This window comes from Limanda limanda, chromosome 8, assembly GCF_963576545.1.
Source record: "Limanda limanda chromosome 8, fLimLim1.1, whole genome shotgun sequence".
Taxonomy (NCBI): Eukaryota; Metazoa; Chordata; class Actinopteri; order Pleuronectiformes; family Pleuronectidae; genus Limanda; species Limanda limanda.
The window spans coordinates 24,631,839-24,651,792 of NC_083643.1; the positions used below are offsets into that span (position 1 = coordinate 24,631,839).

Consider the following 19,954-nt stretch of genomic DNA (forward strand, 5'->3'; position numbering starts at 1 on the left):
GGTGCTTGAGTGTGACTTCAGATAAAAACAATGTGATTGGACAGTGTAACAGGTGTGAATCAGGTGCCACAATAAGCCTGAACTCGTCCTGAATTCCTGTGCGCTTCACTGAATGAGTCAGGTTGTTTGTCAATGAATGATGTGAAACCAACCTGCAGTGGGGAGGAGGGGGGGGCGTGATGAAAATACTCATCAGCTCCATCAATGGGCCTTTTGTGTGTGAGCACTCCTGTGTGTCTGTCCTTGTAGAGGCTGGGGTGATGACATGTTTGGACAGTTAGGACATTTGGTCTTCTGAAGACTATGGGTTTCAAAGTCCGACTGTTGTGTGTTTTTTTACTGTCAATAGATTTGTATTAAGTAAAAGGAAGTTGACAGTCCAGAGCAGAGGAACGAGAAACTGTGACCATGGCCATGACCATCATTATCATGTGTGTGTGTGTGTGTGTGTGTGTGTGTGTGTGTGTGTGTGTGTGTGTGTGTGTGTGTGTGTGTGTGTGTGTGTGTGTGTGTGTGTGTGTGCGTGTGTGGGTGTGTGTGTGTGATCTGACCTCCACAGCGTGGGCGTACTGCTCCAGCTTGTCGTCGATCTTAGCCGTCAGTATGAGAGGCTGCGTCTTCTTAAAGCTGTTACTGATTCAAACAAAACAACAAATGCAAGCAGTTAACCCCAGATATGCAGATCTGAAACCAGTTAAGTCATGATCCTCATCATGTGTTTGTTTTCTTACCCTGACAGAATCTCATTACTCCCTCAAATTATAATTCTGACGTAGCAAAACTTCTCTCCATAGCATGCAAACTTTATTTTGTGTCACTGAGTGAAATATTCAAACTTAAAACTCAGTTTCCACTCATGATATTCCATCAAATAGCAAAACATCCATAATGTCACAGTTCGCCTTAATACTGTCTGAGATATTTGATATCTTTTGAAACTTTCAGGACCCCTTGAGAATTAAGAAAAAAGTAGCAATAGAAATGTTTTTAACTTATCAATATGAAGTAAATTGTTTATTGAACAATGTAATGACTTAGAATTACATAATTTTGTTCTGATAGGCTCGCTTTAGTCCTTGCTTTCGCAAATTTGACAGGGACTGACAGGGATGGTAAAATCTTCACGGATTTATTTACAGTCCAGCTCCAATGGCTGACCCGACTTCGTAGAGAGCTGCAGGACTAGACCGATATTCAGTTAACATAATTTCTTCTAAATGGGTCAGTCTATTATCACTTCTAAAATCAATGAAATCAAAACGATATTTTTTTAATGGTGCTAATCAAAATCTAAGATTTTATTTCGATTTTAATCAAACTGAGCTTCTTTGGCCCTCAGAAGTTCGTGCAGTTGCCTTTTATGTTTCAGGCATCTCCAAAACAACATTGTTGTGATGGAAGAGAAGTGAATCAGTACTTCCATTTAATTCTCTCTGCTTTCTCAGTTTGATACATCCACATCAGTCAAAACCACAGAAGTTTTAAGTCTGACCAACACATGTGGACTCCAGGAGTCCTGATGTTCACTCAAATCTTGGTTTGTGAATATTGAAAAGTTGTTTTAGGTGGTTTTCTCTTATTCTCTGCAGATTCAGGAAGGTTTTTCATTCTTTTATCCAGTTTTCCAGACTCATCCGCCAAAGTCACCTTCCCAAAACACAAACCCTCCTCCCTTGCATTTCTTTTATCATTTCATAGCTGCGGATATGAGTTGAGCTGCTGGATGAGGTCATTTCTACACATTGGGGGAGGAACCTCATTCATCAAGTGAATCATTCGCTTCAACATGTCTGAGGCTCTTTTCTCTTTGCCCACTTATTGTGTGCACTTCTGATGGAAGAGAAGAGCCGATGAAATTACATCAGAGACACTTCTGATCTAACTTGCTTGCATTGACACAATTCCAATGGGTTTTATGAGCTGTATCTTTCACAACTGGAAGGTGTGACTCAGTTTTGAGTTTTACCTTCAGCAATAAAGTTAGAGGGGAAGTTTCTGTAGATCTTTTGCTGATTTTCAGATCGATTTATTCTTAGATATATTTTCTTGGAATCCCAACTTATGCTGAATTTGTTTCTGCTGCCAACAATCTGCAATTTCTGCAGGTCGTAGTAAAAAAAACAAACTCTAACTGCCCGAAGAATGTATTGTTCAGCTTATTGCTCAGAAGCACTAACACTGCTGGAGTCAAAGGTTCATCCCCCCCTTCTGTAAATCTCCCCTGTTCCTGGTACAGTCATTTTAAGATAAAAGCATCCACCCAGAGGTTTCACTCCTGCCGAGAGCTGCTCAGAGCTGATAACTAGCTGCTACAGACTGCCTGGAGCCGCCATACCTCACCCACCAGCAGAGAAAATACAGCTGCCTGCATCTGGACGGAGTTTAGCCGACCCATAAATCATGGCAGAGAAGGGTGATGCAGTGAGAGAGGTGGAGAGGTCACCTCTGACCCTCTTCATCAGTGTTTATCTTCGGAGAGAGGACGGTTAACCAGCAGACCAGCTGCTCTGCACAACAAATCCACATTTAGATTTCATTTCCTCTGCTGAAGGAAGTATTGACCTCCTGGTTCTATCCATCTGATATCTAGACTGCCTATCCTTTAAGGGTCATGGGGGAGCTGGAGCCAATCCCAGCTGAGATTGGGAGACAGGCTGGGTTCCCCCTGGACAGGTCGCCAGCTCATCACGTCCCCCAAACAGAGACAAGCAACCATTCACATCTACAGTCAATTTAGAATCTCCATTAACCAAACCCCAGTCTGCATGTCTTTGGACTATGGGAGCAGGAACATTCTTACTCTCAGGTGTAAACCACTTTTTATTTCAAATAGTTGACAAGTTTCCAAAGATACTAAACATAGTGACCTGGTTTTGTGGGCAAATATTTCACAACTGATGCACAAAACATTCAGAATAATTAAGTTTGATGGAACAGTTAGAGAATGATTGCTGTTACATGTGAGATCGATCAGGATAGTCACCTTTTCTTCAGTGAGCGGTTCAGGGACTCTGTCCTCTCTGTGATCTGCAGGAAAAACAGAAGAAGTCGAGGTCAGTTTTCTTTTCTGAGAGTGTCTCGGTTCTGAAGTGTGTCTGCAGCAGCTCGGCTCTGTGTTCGTTCACAGACCCCCACAGATCTGTCCAAGACAAACGGAGCCAGGTCTGCTGGTCTTAATCAAACCATGCAAGTCATCAGCTACTCTGACAGCACAAGACCATATGACCCATATGAAAAACAAGAAGGTGATCTGTATTGGGTATTTTTTTAATCATAATGAATTTCCTTTGTGTGATGTCAGGCTTAATGTTGACTGACTGTAATCTCAGTGTTCTATTTGTAGTTACACTTTTCATGTATCTTTCCTGTACTGATGTTCTTCCTATTTAAAGGATTGTTTTGAACCAACCCTATAACCTTTAGATCATAAATCCAGTGGCACTCTACTTCCACTTAATGTCATGTATTAGTTAGTCACAGCTACACTTCAGACGGAAATCTTCTACTTTTTACTCCATATTTGACAGGTAATGTTTCAAGTTACTTCTTAATTTAAATGTTATACAGAAAGCAGTGTGCAGTTGTGACTCCTCCTACAAACTCCCGTCTAATCTTAGAGTGCTAAAATGACTTTAGTAAAATTATTATCCTTATTACACAGATTTTCAATTATTTTAAAAAAACAATTTGATGAAAGACCAATGCATGGCTGTCAAGTTTTTTATTATAACATTGTCCATTCTTTTATTTTCTCATTTTTATCTTAATCTGCTGACTTTTACCAGTGATGGAGTATTTCTTCACTGTGGTGTGATAAGACTGTAGTAAAGGAAGTGAGTATGTCCTCAATTACTACCTGAACTAATGGTATGTCCATGGTGACCTGACCCCTGCATCTTTCAGATCACAGTCTGGCCTGAAGCTGTGTAGGACCTCCAGTGCTCAGGATATTTTACCTCTGTAGGTTGAGTCACTCTTTATAGCAGTGTGTAACGGACTGTGATGTCACATGGTTGAGAGGCTTCATTTCACTGCCTTTAATTTTCTCTGTGGGCAGCAGAGGACTGATGTTCAGGATCAGTGTTTTCTATGACGTTAGAGGTCAAACATCAAAGCCAGCATCATAACCCACACACACACATAAGCACACACAACCCCAGTGCTATAGATGAATAATCAAACTTTGTAATGGAGCCTTTGACTGACTGATTTGAATCAAAAGGAGAAGGTTGAAAGAAAAATGTTTTTTCTACCATCATCACTGCATCTCCATGTTGATAATTTATGTTGCTTTGTGTAATATTGCTTTGCGTTACACTGCTTTGCGTTACTTTAAAACTTAAAATATGAGGATATCTTGTAGGGTAATATTCTTCCTTATTAACTAAAGTAGCCGGAAAAATAACAAAGGGTGCATTAACAAAGTCAAATTAATTCACTGTGTCACAAAACAATCTAATTTATTGGTTTCCATTGTACATAGTTTGAATCTGAATGAAGAGTTTTGATTGTAAATTTTTGTTTCATATGGTACTAGAATTACCATGATTTGTATCCCACACAGTGCAGTTTCAGTGTATAGATGTATTTTTCCAGACCCACAGGAGGCCACCATGCCCTTTGACCTTTCACTAGTGAAATCTAATAAGGCCTAGTTTTTGTCAAAAATTTGAAGACATTTCTTAAAGACAGAATTGAGGTATCATGTACAATGCCAAAAACATGTTTTTGAGGCCACCTCAATGTGTAAAGCATTTAATTGCAACTTCTTCCTCTAATTCCCTGAATAGCACTGTCTGTAAATGTTCAGTTCAGATACAAAAAAAGAAAAACTTCCAAAAGAAGGTGCAGAGGTGCAGAACACACATGCAGTGTCATGCACACGCACATTTTCATCTGTACCGGTGAAATCCACATACACAGCCCCTGAAGTCCTGAAAAATATGTCATTCCTAAATCGTTTGAGCACCACCAGATAAAGAAAATGCTTCAGGGGCTTTGTAAAAGAAATCAGCTTGTGGCCAAATACAGCAGGAACATGACACAGTTGTGTACAGTGGAGTCTTTTCACAAATACACATTTCAACCACCAGTGAGTTATCTGACAACACAACATGCTTTTTTGGTGCATTTATGTCACACTGACTAACAAAACACACTCACAGACCCAAACACACTCATGCGACTTACAAGCTGAGGCTGTAGCCATCGGCTGTGAAGATAACACAAGTATTTGTCATTGGGTGTTAATGGATAACGGATCACCAAGATTGAAGGATGATTCATTCCACAAAAAATACAATACAACAGTTTTTTCCCCCTTTTACTTATTTTCCACAGTGACTGCTGCTGCCCTCCCATTTACACAGTATAGTCATCAGCTACAGCTCGACCAGAGCATCCAACCCTCCTGGATTCCGAGGCGCCGGCTGCAAGTAAACTTTACTGAATCCATGTTTTAACTTCTTCCTCAGCGTCCCTTGCTAACCTCAACAGTTTTCATTCTGTCACTTAGCGTTCACACTGCAAACAACCACTTCTGTTCTGTTATTCATCATTTTCAACTGCCACGTCGCGGCCACTTAATCTCCCTGAGGAGAAAATTAGAACTCAAAGAGAATAACATGTGTGAACCACATCTGTGTTTGCATAACACACTCTCTTGTTCCCACAGTCTAGTTCCGTCTAGATGAATAAGTACCACCATATTTTGGTCAGAGATTGTGGGATTGCAGATGAGCATTACTCTTTACATAAACAAATGAATTGGATGTTCAACACTTTCCGGCCACGTACATAAATGTTAGTGGAACTCTGCCTTGGTCAGAGTCAGTCAGAACACAGTGGATCATCAAAGGTGCCCGCAGTGTGAACGCTGTTGTTTAGTAAAGGACTGGAAAATGGTTATGTCTGGAGGGGTTGTTTACCTTGTGTGTGGGAGCTTTTGGACTGAAGGGACTGAACATCTCGTCCCCGTCCACGCTGGACGTGCTCAGGCTCTTCATCCTCTCTGCTGCCTCCATCCTCCTCCTCTCGATGTCTTCCTTCATACGTCTGCGCTCCTCCTGAAGTCAGGGCACAAACACTGTTCAGCTCCATATTTCTGTTGAGCTGCTGGATGTAGCACAGCCTTCCCTAACTATTCAGTAACTTTGTCTTTTCTGTCATAAAACAGAAAAAAATATGTGCTGAAAGAGGCTAAAAAGCAACACACTCCTTTGGTCTTTAAAGCTCAACTGCTTTGCTTTGAATTACTTTTAAACTATCCAGATTTTGGTTTGGTCACTCAACTTCCTGCAAACTCACCGATGAGTTTGTTTTATTTTCCGGTCAAAACAAACCTATTGGATATGTGACTTTGCAAAATCTTGCGAGTTTATTGCAGTCGTGTGAATATCCGAGTGATACCATGTCAACTTTCTCACATATTAAGCTTTGAATGAGGCAGCTCACCTCCTCTTTAGCCAGCCTTTGCTGCTCCTCCTCCTCCCTCCGATTCTCCTCTTCCTGCCTGACTCGGCGTCTCTCCTCCCTCCTCGACTTCAGCTCCTCCAGCTCCTGCTCGGTCTCGGCCTGTCGGTGTTTCAGCTGCTCCAGCTCCTGGTTCTCCTTTACCTGGAGGCTCTGTCGGATCTTCTCCAGACGCTGCTCCGTCTCCAGGATGGCCTCCGCCTCCTCCGGCTCAGTAGCTCGCCTGCAACAACATGCAAGGAGGTATTACATGGGAAAAACTTTCATTCATGCCCAGGCTCTGGTCTGTCTCCAACACTGTTCATTCAAACACTTTGGGTCTTTCAAAAAGATCAAACTGATTGTCCAAATATAATCTGCTCATATCCTGGATAATAAAAGTTATCATTTACCATTTAAAACAAAGGAAGATATTCATTAACAATAAATAAATATAATATTGGACATACCTAATGGATCTTTTGGTTTTGCTGTTGATGTGTGACAGCACTTCCTCATTTGTTGCGTCTCCATTGGCGTTGCTGGGTTTCGGCTCTTGTTGAAGGAAAACCTTTGATGTGTAGGAGACTTTGACTTCTTTTCTTTTCTCCACCTGCACAGACAGGTTGAAACAGGTAATCTCTCAAATTATTTTACATTAGATTTGGACCTTAAACTTTGAAAAAGCTTTAATATTACTTGGACTTGAAACCGAAAGGCTGATTTCTCTAGAATGATTGAAAACCTTAAAACAGCGCATTTGTTTGGTGAAGAAAACGTACTTCTGTTTTGGGCCTTTGCACATCCTCCCTTCTCCTCGTCATCACCTCCTCCCTCTTCCTCTTCTCCTCGTCCTCTCTGTCTTTCTCCCTCCTCGCCCTTTCAGCTCGAAAAGCCTGCCTCTCACGTTCCTTCGTCCTCTCCACCTCCATCCTGGCCTTTTCCATCTGTTCCTGCTCCTGTTGCTGGAGTCGGCTGGAGGATGTGACCGAGGCCTGGACGGTCTTTACGGATGGAGCTTTGTTTATCGTCTTCTCCTCCTCGTCCTCCTGGCCTCCCTGGTTGAGCTCCTGCAGGCGCTGCTGCCTCCGCAGCTCTCTGCGTTGACTCCAGTCGCTGAAGCCTTCGTCCTCCTCCAGAGAGGGAGAGCTGCTGGGCTTGAAATCGCTATCGAACCTGAGGAGAGACGAGACAGGAACGGACAGTGAGCACAGCTTGTTGATGGAGTTAAAGTGACCTGTAACAGCAGCAGGTGTTTCAAACCATGTTTAACCAAAATATGAACCCAGCTCAGTTCTACTTTTTGCATGTTTATCAATTAATATTTTTACAGTGTAACATTCATCAGAATTCAGTGCAGGATGTCAATACTCAGACATATGACATTAATACAGGACTAGCATCACAGGACCAAAGACTTAATGAAATAACCAAATCACAAATAACAAGTTTAAACATACAGATGTATCAGATTTGAAGTTAAGAGAAATAATCAACAACAGGTTAAATATCAGTGTGAAAAATAACACAATACAAGAAAAGGTTGGAGACTAAATTTGAGGCATTTGGGTTATTTTGTCAACTTGTACATGTATCCACTCCGTCTGTATGTGGAATGCGTTTACTGAGAAGCATATAATACGATTTGAATAAAGAGGCGACCAGCGCAGCAGTCAGTGGGGGCGGGGCCTTCACAGTCAGTCTGCGAACCAGGTTGAACTTCCTCTTTGTCCTGTCCTATTTATACTTGAAAAGCTTTCGGGACAGGATCATTACTCCTGAGCTGACTCGGAGGTGACGCCTGTGCTTCTGACAGGACGTCTGATCCTCACTGCAGGAGCTCATTTCAGCTCCTGTCCGTCAAAAGGCATGAAAGGAATTTTGTAATGTGGTTCAGTGCTTTGGTAAACAGAGACCAGCGGCAGGGAGGTGTTCACTGTGGGGATGTCAGTGCAGGATGGAACTGTACAGAAAGAATTCAAATGGTAAATAGTCTGTATTTATTGAGTACTTTGAAGACTTGAAGTGCTTTACAGTACAGTTTTGCCATCCACCCATTATACACATTCATACAGTGCATCAATTGGCTGTTCTTTTTATGAGAATGGCGCAGCCTTAACGGGGAATTTGGAGTTCCATATCTGATTGCATAAATTATTACTGTTTTAGAGGCGGATATTCGTAATCGTGTAAATATTCATAATGTACAAATGTCAATATGTTTGGGTAAAGGGGCATTTTAAGGTTTAAGGGGAAAACCAGTAAATCTTTACTGTACATCTTATATTTCTGTTATTTTGTCTCATCTTTGCCGTTCAATGTGCACGCCCAAATCGGTAATCTTGGCAAAGGTGGAGAATCGATAAAAACAGAATATGACAAAATATGGCTTAGACATTAAATTAAATTAACTCTCACCGAACCTCTTTTTATAACCTCTCCACCAGCAAATCAACTCTCATTCATATAAAAGCATAACCATGGATTTACTTTAACAGGTTTTTAGGATATCTAGTTAAATACATGTGCTGCACTGGGAACGAACCCTGATTACAGGAGAAAGGCCTTCATGCATTACAGCAGTTACCCAGAAAGTAACCAGACCAGAACCCAAAGCTTTATAAAAAAAGATGGTCCAACATTGACCCTGAAATACCTGAAGCTTTGTTGGATCAGGCTTCAGAAAATGAATTTGAAATTGTGGGTGCATCGGTATTTACGGTGCTGTGGTCTAGACAGAAGACGTTTAGATTCGTCTGCATGTCACCAAACAGCCACACAGCTGCCGAGGAATTCTCTGCTTTGAACAGAAATTTGAATTATTAATTATTAACTGACTGATATCTAAGGGTTGATTAAGTGAACTCATCATCCCACAATTTTGCCAACAATCAGCACAGTGTCTCTGTCTGCCCCCCCCCCCCGCTGATCAAAAGTAATCAAAGTGTGCTTTGTGTTTCCAGGAGCTGGCAGAAAGGAATTCCTTCAGCATTCCCCACATGATTAAGACGCTCAGTCAGCCGGCAAGTCGACAGGTTCCCTGTTGCATGATGGGAGTCTCTGCCTGATCTCTCAGCAGCTAATGTGCCATAACGAGCGGCCATGTTTCTGCGTCGGCTGCGTGACGACAGAGACGACACCTGGACAGGCCTCGGAGGCTCTGACACATTTTGATGACAAAAACACTGATTTACAGGATGTCTTTGATTCTGATGTCAGTTTAAATAAAACAGATATTCTCAGATAAATAAAGTTGATGGAAATATTAACTTATTCGAAACCCAACCAAAGCACTGTATATAATGGTTTGACGGCCCCTACTAGGTTGTGTGTGGAGTCACTGCTGGTTTGATGGATTGTTAAAACATTTTTGTAAAATAAAGGTCATGTCAGTAAATTAAAAAATATCTGCTGTAGGGTAGACAAACCTTTTGTAAAACTAAAATGTTTTATGCTACGCTAAGTTAAGGTGAAAAATTACTTGACTCCATGTCTGTATAAATACTTACACTTCTAGTGAGTATTAAAAAACAGATGTGATTCAGATATATGTCGGACTGAGGCAGAAAACAAGGAGAAGCTCAGAGACAGAAATCAGTGAAAGATGAAGGTAAATATTAATTATAATATAAAGAGCTACAGGAGAAAAAAGATGATTTAAGTTTGTTTGCACATGCACATACACAACAACTGCTCTTATTATGTGTTTACAGACTGCGTGTGTAAGTTGGTTATGATTACACCAGTAACGTAAAGGTTATTCAATGGGTAATGCTGCATTCTATTCAAAGTTGGATTTCTATCTGTATTTCTTTTGGATATTTTGACAGTTCAGGTACAATTTCGAAATACACAACGTCAGTAAAACAAGTAAGACAAGCTAGGGTTTTTTTGTTGTTGTTGGAGAGTGATATAACTACTGTACTGTAAACAGCACAGCCTGTTTGACACATGCTGTTAACGCAATCGCTCCACAAAGTCAAACAACTGCTTCTCCAGTAAGCAATGATTTCAGCCTGAGTTCATTGGATCTCTGACTTTGTGTGGCCTTCCATTATCATTTTTATAGAAGGAGGTTGGAAAATCTTGACTTCCAAGTTTCGTGGAACACATGTTTTAGCTTTAAATATATATAGTTTGCAGCAACAGAAGGCAGTAATCAGCATTTTATATACTGCAGGATTTCTGTTATTTAATGACATTATCTTAAAGGACACATCTGCTAATATTCTATATTGTTTTTATTGTCCACATAAAAAAGACCAAAACCAACATTAAATGTGTGGTACTGACAAACACAAGCCTAATATATCTTTTCCCTCTTGCCACACATCAGCCTTGTTGCTCAAAAACTCATAAAAAGCCATCTGTGAGACGGAAAGAATGACAGTATTACAAACTAACAATTTCATCATAGAAAATCATTGTGTGACTGAGCTGTTATTTTGATTTAAAAAAAAACTTTAAAAACTTCTTAGGCAGAGGAGTGATGTAGTGCCAAGCGACATCTATATATTCATACCTTGATCTCTGACCTTTTTAGAGGCAAGAAAACGTAGCAATTTTTTTTTCTAAAGAGCATTATTGCGTCTCAAACAGAAAACCACATCCTGGCTCCAGCTGAGGCCGTGATGTGACAGAGGAGAAGGTGTTAGAGGTGCAAGCTGTAATCAAACAGGCTCAAATTATATGTGGGCTAAGATGCCACAAGCTTCAACACGGTGGTACTCCTCTCTCGGGACGCCTTTGCAGTAAACATTCTTTGGAGGTTGCGTAATGAAAAGGCAGCTGTGTGTTTGTTACTCATCAACAGGTCGGGGGGGGGGGGATAATTTGTTTGCTGCTTTTCCCAATGGAAACATTTGCTTGATGAAACCAAACGTCCCATAGGTGTAAGGCCGTAAAACATGCGATGGCACGGCAGCAGTGAGGAAGAGCAAGGCTGAGGCTGCAGCATGTCACGCTTTTAGTTTCTCAGCTGGGAAACATGACAACACACTTTCAAACTTTCACTTATCACCAGCAAAAAAACTGTCACAAAGTAAGCAGCCTGGACAGGAAGTAATTGGAAGTGAGGCAAGTGAATGAATAATGGTCTATGCATAATAACTTCCTCAGTTCCCACGACGGCATATACAAGGAATTCAGCCATGTTTGGCTGCATTAGCATCTTTTAGGGTGAGACCAGGGCCAGACTTCTGAGACTGGAGAGAAGGGGTTTGGTAATGTCCCATGAACTTGCATCGCATCACTTACTATGGAGTTTGACTAATTAGGTGAAGGATTAAACCCATATCCTCATATCATCCTTTTTGTCTCCTTAAGCTCATAAGATCTTCTAAAACCTACTTAATAAAAGATACAAATAAAATAAATCGCTAGCCAAACTTAAAACAAGATAAATGACGTTTGACAAAAAATATTATTTTCCTAGATTTAAAAAAAAAAAACCTCTGAATCTAAAAGTCTACTTTTTAGTGATGATAAAGCCTATAAAGCTTCAACATGGAGCCAGCAGGAAGCTTCTAGGCTGAGTGTACCTAACCAGTACTTTAAAGTGCACCATGCAAAAAATTTACTACTCACTCTCTGGTGTATTTTGGAATATTCCTGTTCTCACATAGTCATGTAGATAACCATGGTTACCAAAGGATCTTGATCTTGGACTGGGATTCAATTTTCTGCTCCTGTTCTCTTTCTGTCTGTACTTACATCTTCTCCTCTGTCTGCGTCTCGTTCTCCGGAGAGGACTCTCCGGGTGTTGAACCACCGCTGCCCCGTCGGAAAGACTCTCGAGTTCTGCGACGACGTTCCCTCTCCACCTCCTCCGCGTCCTCGATGCTCCTCTGAGTCGTCAGCCTGGGAAGGAGGTAGGATAAAGTGTGGTTAATACAGAGTGGGGATGTTTATTTCAGGTCAGTATACGGAAGTGAACCACCACTGTCGGTACTACTTGGGCAGCTTTGGCTGAGGGGTAGAGCGGTCTTCCTTCAACCAGAACTGTACTGTATATATATACGTATACAGAGCATTTACCGTACTTTACCTTTACTACAGATTTTACATTTAACCCGAGAAAAATATCACTGTTCCTGGGTTGTAGGGACACTGCAAGAAATATATTGATAAGCAGATAAAATCGCCACACTGTTATGCCCCTGGACACAATAAGAAAGATCCACAATAAAGTTTGTGATGTCGATGGCGGGATAGTGACTCCACATTTAATGTTGGTAATACGAGGAGGGTCCAGCTGCAGCCTTGTGAAGCACACCCCCTTTTGTGAGTCCAAACCATGTCTATCTACCTTCCATTCCCTTCATGACCATCCTTCATATTTGCTGCTGGATACATTTTACTACTTTCAGAAAAATGCACCATCCATTTTGTACAGTTAATGAACCAAGCACAAAAACAAATGTCTTTGATGACTTGGCCTGCAGCTAATGATCTTCACTATCAATGAACTTGACTGATGATAATTAGTTATTGATCGACCGGCACCTGCCCTTGAATATTAGCTGGAACGTCATTTGATTGGCTTGGGCCTCCTCTGACAAATGAAAGGTAAGCTTTTCAATGGAAGCAACCGAACCACAATACAGTCAATGCATGAAGTCACCTCATTCAAAGTGCATGAAGCCTCCAACCAGTTCTTTTGCTCAAAGACACGGAACTGGAAAAACTAAATACACAGAGAATCATTGAAAGCTTTCAGAAGTAATCACTAAAACTGTCTTTTATGACTTCTCCACTGTGGTGTCGCCCCACAGAGGACTTCTTTCATCGCTGGTGGTCAGGAAACAGGGAAACCTTAAACGAGAAACATTTGTCCCAACACAAATCCCTGACTCATCGGCGTGGCTCGGAAAAAGAGTCTGTAAAGTGGTGAAGAGGCGGAGATCCGGGCCAGAGGAACATCTGCTGGGCCTCAGGGGAGAAAGGACACGGGCTGTTTATCTTCTGTATAAACACACGCGCTCTTCAGCTCGTGTCAGCGTGACATCACTGCAGTTATTACAAACACTGTTAATCTTTATTTATTCACTGACAACGAGCCCAACATGAACACGCCCTGATTCATAGCTACAAGTGAGTCTTTAATGCCAGTGCCTCATCTCAGATGTAAGTGGTAATATGGCACAGAGTATTTTTTGACATATTGAAAAACCAAACATTTTTGGGTTGTTTTTTATTCAGACAAATGTAATTTCTGTTTTTTAAAACTAAGGACTACACCCCCCACCCATTTCTTCATCTAGCATTATTTCTTCATAACTATAAATTACATTAAGCTCTGTGATGTGTAAAAACCTCAATTTTTTTATTGAGACCGTTCAATTTCTTTGTTTTTGTGGCTGTGGACTGGAGTTTGTTGAATCATATACTACATTCTTTCCATGTGGAAACACAGTATCTGAGTTATCTTATTGATTGTCTCTTGCTGCTGTTGCTATAAATTAATTTACCTGCAAGTAAATCACTGTTTTATCTCATCATATTATTTGATGAAGTCTGGGGGACTAACATGTCAATAAGCTCCATGTGCCTGCTCAGGTATCGAGTAACTATCACTTGGCTTCAGGGTAACTAATAGTTCCCTATTAGCCTCCATCTGTCCACCCACTTTCTCTAATAGAGGGGTGGTCGTAGATAGAACTGGCTGTGACCTTTGACCCTCAGCATCAGCCTGGATCAAGCTTTTGTCTTTCTCTTCACACGCATTTACAAGCTGCACCTTCACTCTGACTCCTCGTCCTTCCTGTGTTTTCATCGCAGATTTCCATCATGTTACCTTCATTACCTTCACAGCCATTCACTCTTCTTCATCACTCTTCTTGTTTTTAGTTTGTACTATTTCACCTTCATCTTTTTGGTTTTTTAAAGGGAGCAAAAGTTCGCAATCAAGGTTGTGTGATTCAGATGCTGAAGGAGGAGGGTGGCTTTGACTCACAAGGGGTTAAAGGTATGATCCATGGAGGGAGATCTAAAACCCAACTCCGAGAGCATTTTATCCTAATGTAGACTTGATCTGTATGGCAAGTAAACAAAATATTAGGGCTAAACCAAATACTATGAGTGTTCACGATTACTATGCTTATCCATGCCCAAATCAGAGATATAGTAGGCTAATCCGACATTAACCATCATGCATCAAGATGAACTGCAATTAGATTATTTTTCAGATCAGGACATTTCATCTTCGTGACAGTTGTGTGGATCATGTGACGTCATGTAACAGTGGAACAGTGACAAGTGACTTTTGCCCACACGTGGGGTCTGGGCTTTCTCTGGAGTTGGCTCACAAGAACAAACAAATCTCCATGGGTGCATGCAGGAGACGGAATGGAATATGTTAATTATTGTGTTGTAGTTTAAAGCACATTAATACTAGTGTCTGTCCTTATCACCAAAAGCTTTCAAATATCATTGTTTTTCCAAGTTGAAATATTGATCTGCATCTTCCACGCGTATGGCTCCACTGGATAATCACCCTCTGTGTTCTCACATGAGTCATTCGGACATTCTCTGGAGTTTTTACTTAGCGGCTGGCAGAAGGAACTCTGGACAAAGTCCTCAGCAACTGACTGGGACATTTAGATTCTCACATCAAGTTCAACATATAAACTTAAAGTGTCATGATAAAGCCCCAACCATTATTTTCGCAGGTTTAAAACTTGTATTGCCTGCATTGCTGGCTGAATCCAAATTGAAAACACACAAAAGATTCAAGTTCACCGCAGCATCAACACCACCTGCTACTGTTTGATGATCAACTGACAGAGTCCTGCCGCCTCACATGCAGCTGCACTCCTTTTAAACCTGGTTTCCAGTCTTTTCCACATAACAAATGGTAGACCAGCATTTCCAGATGGACCACAGACATTTTCCAGTCCAACTATAGTCGTTGAAAATATCTGACATGTGGACAGTGATTCAGAGGTCGAGAAACAAGAAACTGATAATCTCTACACTTGCCAGCATCCAATCTACTTCCCCTTCCACTTTGCTTCCTGTGCTTGTCCTTCCTGTAGGCAGGGCAAGGACGAGCAGAGAGGAAACTGGCAAAGGGACAGAGGTTGAGAGGCCGGAGCACAGCTGGATGTGGGTCAGCGTTTCACTGTGACCTGATGAGGCAACACTCAGGTCAAAATGTGTTTGGACAGCGGCAAAGAGGCAGTGGTCAGTGTGTCAGGACGGATCATGGATCTACCTCCATTATTTGTTCCTTAAATCTTACTTATCAAAACAACTCAAACACCACAGCCACATTTAATTCAACTTTGTTTTCTTGCAACAATAAGTGTGAAATGTGCGTTACAATTTCAATGCGTACTATGTTACATTTCCAAATTGGCCCAAACTGTATTATATTAGGGCCCGAGCACTGACAGGCACTGACAGACGTGAGGCCCTATTGAAATTGTAAGGATTATTTTATTATTATTATTATTATTCAGGCAAATGAATTGGCTTTTTGAGGGCTTTAACATGCTCAAATTCTTACCAAAATTTGCAGAAAGTTAGAAAGTGGTGAAAATCAAAATCAGCCTGAACAGCTCTATGTGTCAATATTTCCTCAGTCATTATTAATTTTTTTCAAGCAAAACGCATGCAACGCTTCAAAATGCATGTGCTCGGGCCCACCCAGTGCCGCTTTGCAGTCCTAGAAATTTTAGTTGTTAATATTTTTCCGTCAAATGAATTGGCTTTTTGTTTTATATTCTTGTTTATCATTATCTGTCCAGTCACATTCATTGTTGTGTCAGAGCTGCAGTTAATCAATAAAAAATCAACAAAATAAATCAGCAGCTGATTTTCAGTCTGACTTTTCTAATTCTTTTAATTTTCAGTTACTTTAATTTCAATTGACTGAAGAGGAAATCTGATCTTTTAATGAAGAAACATTTGTAAATAAAACTCAAATTATTAAATTAAATTATACACAGAAAAGAGCTTAATGCAGATATATGTCCATTGTGAGTTTTATATAATTTTTTAATGATCTTATTCATTATAGCATTTGTTGGTTTTGACCTGTACATTAAAGGGACTCTTACCTTTGTTGCATTTTTACACTTTTTGTGGATAAGGTTAAATTGGTATTAATAAGGTAATGACACTCTAAAATGCAAGACAGACCCACCAGGAGTTAAAGCAAACAATTATTTCACTCTCGTAATATTTAGTGAAAACTTCAACCAATAAAATTCTTCGGACCGAAGGACCTTATTGGCCGACAGACCTGTCTGTTTGCTGCATGGAAACAGACAGGAAGCCCGTCGGCTTCTTGTGGCCCATTCGGGCCCGCGTCATCAAGGCGCGTCCTCAACTATAGGGTTTGTTTTGATTCCACGGCAGACAGTAGCGAGTAGCGCCCGTATCGACCGTAGCGACTGACGATGGCAGACCAAAGTGGTCCACGGCGTACTGAAACAGCCGCTCCCAGGGGGAAGATGGAAGAGGGAAGATTAACTGGCGATTTGTTTACCTTTTTCCAGATGTTGATGGTGGGTTGCAGTGCTGGTCGCAGATTCGTCATTTTCACAAAGCGCATGTGTGTGAAGTGCGGTGATCTACTGAAGGTCTCGCTGAAATAAAAATCCTACAAAAACCCTTCCCGAGTACATGTGTCCGTGTCAGCATCACGTTGATATATATATAATATATATATTAAATGTTTAAAAAGAAAATAGTACAAAACTCTTGACCGGGATTCGAAACAGTGACCAGAAGCACTATCAGCTTCTGATCAGATGACGATCGCACTACGCCACCGAGCCGCTGAAATCTTCGTCGAGTGATAGATAAATGTCTCGTTCTTTGCTTTGTCAGCTGTATGTCACCAGATGTGCTTTCGGGTAACGCCCAGATCAACTGGTGATAGTCCCAACACAGACAAAACGCATATATACTTAATACCAGGCTTTACAATCTATTGCTCCTCTTCATAGGAGACACAGGGAGTTCTGAAGAACACACACGTGTGACCAGCTCCACGCAAAGTGCTTGTGTTTGACGCTGATGATCATTACAACTCGCACACACCAAAGCAGTGTCAGATGTAAACATCGCCTCACAACAACAAGGCGGAAGCTCCAGCGGTGTTATTATGAGTAAAGTTGGTGAACGTGCTTCTGATGGACGTGTAAAGCTTCACATGTCCTATATGGAGGACCAAACATGACTTAAGTATAAATAAATAAATACAGAAATAAATAAATAAATACAGAAATAAATGAATAAATAAAAAAGGAAATAAATAAATTAATACAGAAATAAATAAATAAATACGTTAATAACAACAGAAATGTCTAAATAAATGTCTTAAATATATTTGCACATTTATTTATTCCCTGATTTATATTTTTCACGTTTTCAATCACCTTATGCTAATGAGAAAGGCGTACCTAACCGCAGTCTCATGCAGGATTGGTCAACTGAGCTATACACACACACGCACACAGGCCCCGTGGCTCCGCCCCCCTCAGTGCCACACACTCGCACAGAGACAGAAGCAGTGACAGAGACTTGAGCTCGTCACCGCGAAGCAGCTGCTGAGTGACTTTGTAAAACAGTGGAAACAGTGAAAACACAGAGTTTCTCTGGTCACATCTGCTCAGAGATCAGCTGCTTCATGGGCAGAGCAGAAGCTGCAGGTGGTTTGTACCGAGCTGGAGTTTCTGCTTCCTCCTCCTCTCTGCTCTCTCCTTGTGCTCAGGAGAACACGAGACGTGACGCTCACAGTCAGGATTACTGACACCTTATTCATCCCAATAAAAAATAACCTGAACTAACCCTCTGAACTTGAACGAGTTCATTTTAAGTGTGAACTGGCTCAACACTGCAAACAGCTACTGGACACCAGTCAGCATTGAAAGGCTGGATAATTCCACTCCTGTGACCAATCCTGCATGAGACTGCGGTTAGGCCCGCCTTTCTCATTAGCATAAGGTGATTGAAAACGTGAAAAATATAAATCAGGGAATAAATAAATGTGCAAATATATTTAAGACATTTATTTAGACATTTCTGTGGTTATTAACATATTTATTTATTTCTGTAATAATTAATTTATTTCCTTTTTTATTTCTGTATTTATTTAATTATTTCTGTATTTATTTATTTATTTCTGTTTTTATTTATTTATACTTAATCTTTGTATGGTCCTCCATAGTCCTCCTGTCGCTGCTGGTAAAAGTCAGTCGACGTGGTTTTAAAAGATGTTCTCGGTGATCAGGTTCAGTCATCGGAGAATGAAAACAACTCAAACGCTCATCAGAGGACGGGTGTGTTTGTTTTTCATAGTTTCTGTAATGCAAATGTGTTTTTCTCTGCTGTCAGATGGCTGCGTGCTATGCTGGTGCTGTGTCAGTCGAAGGAGTAAATACAGTTCCCTGTGTAACTATGACAACTCTGGCAAATTAAAATATTGATAAATAATAATAATAATAAAACAATTTATATTTTGTTGTATTTTCACAAACAATGTGGTGTGATGATACAACCAAATGAGGACGCGTCAGGAAACATCAGCATTAAAAATATTTCATCATCTTCAGACTAAATATAAATGTGAAAGAATTCCCAACACGGGAATCGATCTGCTGTGATTCACATAAAAATGAACGTAGTGCCCATGGCACTGCCCACTGCGCCACTGATCGAGGATGGAAACTGAGTCACCTTTATGATCGGCTAACTGTGAAGCCTGTGCACATCTTACCTTGAGTTATTGTGTCAGGGAACACGCCCAGGTTAACTTGTGACAGTCACAATTTCCCCAAAAACTCGGAGTTATCATTCATACTTGACACATTTGGACACCGCTGCGCCCGTGTGCCGACCACACGTATATACGACATCATGAAAAACTGCTATATCCTGCGCACAGACAAAGAAAAAGCCACAAATAGTTCGCCTGCTTACTATGAGTGGGCGTTTCATGTGCTCGTTGATATCATGGTTGGTGTGGACCACAGATATGATGATAGTGACACAAAATGCACTTTATTTGTAATGATGATGTTTCATGAAGCGTCCACGGGCCCGTTTCACAAAGCAGGTTCAACAAACTCTGAGTTAAAACCTTAACTCTGGGTTGAGCAACTCTGAGCTGTCAAACTCTAAGTTTTCGGTTTCAGAACAGGTGATAACACTTAGTTCAATCAACTCAGAGTCAAGGTAACCCTGAGTGAAGCTTGTGCATGAGGATATAAAAAGCCTTCATCAATGGAACACAGATAACATGATTCACCATGGCAACAAGTGGTAAACAGCCTCGATCCTCCTACTTCTCCCCAGTGGAGTTGGAAATATTAATGACTGCGTATGCAGAAAGTGAGCATATATTTTTAAAAAGAAGCAATACTGTGGCAGCAGCAAAAGCGCGGGATCTTGCGTGGCAGGAAATTGCTGACCGAGTCAATGCGTCAGTATTAATTTGAGAAAAAAAAGAAATGTTTTGTCTTGAATGTTCCACTTATTCAACAATTATATTCCA

At 40.9% G+C, this 19,954-nt stretch overlaps 1 protein-coding gene across 1 annotated transcript in view; it reads right to left on the reverse strand.

Moving 5' to 3' along the window:
- lsp1a (lymphocyte specific protein 1 a) overlaps window positions 1–19,954 on the reverse strand; it is a 49,302-nt gene that overhangs the window by 10,931 nt on the left and 18,417 nt on the right. Inside the window, exons 2-8 of the mRNA XM_061076307.1 lie at window positions 12,163–12,309; window positions 7,233–7,626; window positions 6,921–7,063; window positions 6,454–6,694; window positions 5,928–6,065; window positions 2,984–3,027; window positions 552–633 (exon numbers count right to left, since the gene is read on the reverse strand). Coding sequence (XP_060932290.1) covers window positions 552–633; window positions 2,984–3,027; window positions 5,928–6,065; window positions 6,454–6,694; window positions 6,921–7,063; window positions 7,233–7,626; window positions 12,163–12,309 — 1,189 coding nt within the window. The remainder of the gene's footprint in view (window positions 1–551; window positions 634–2,983; window positions 3,028–5,927; window positions 6,066–6,453; window positions 6,695–6,920; window positions 7,064–7,232; window positions 7,627–12,162; window positions 12,310–19,954) is intronic.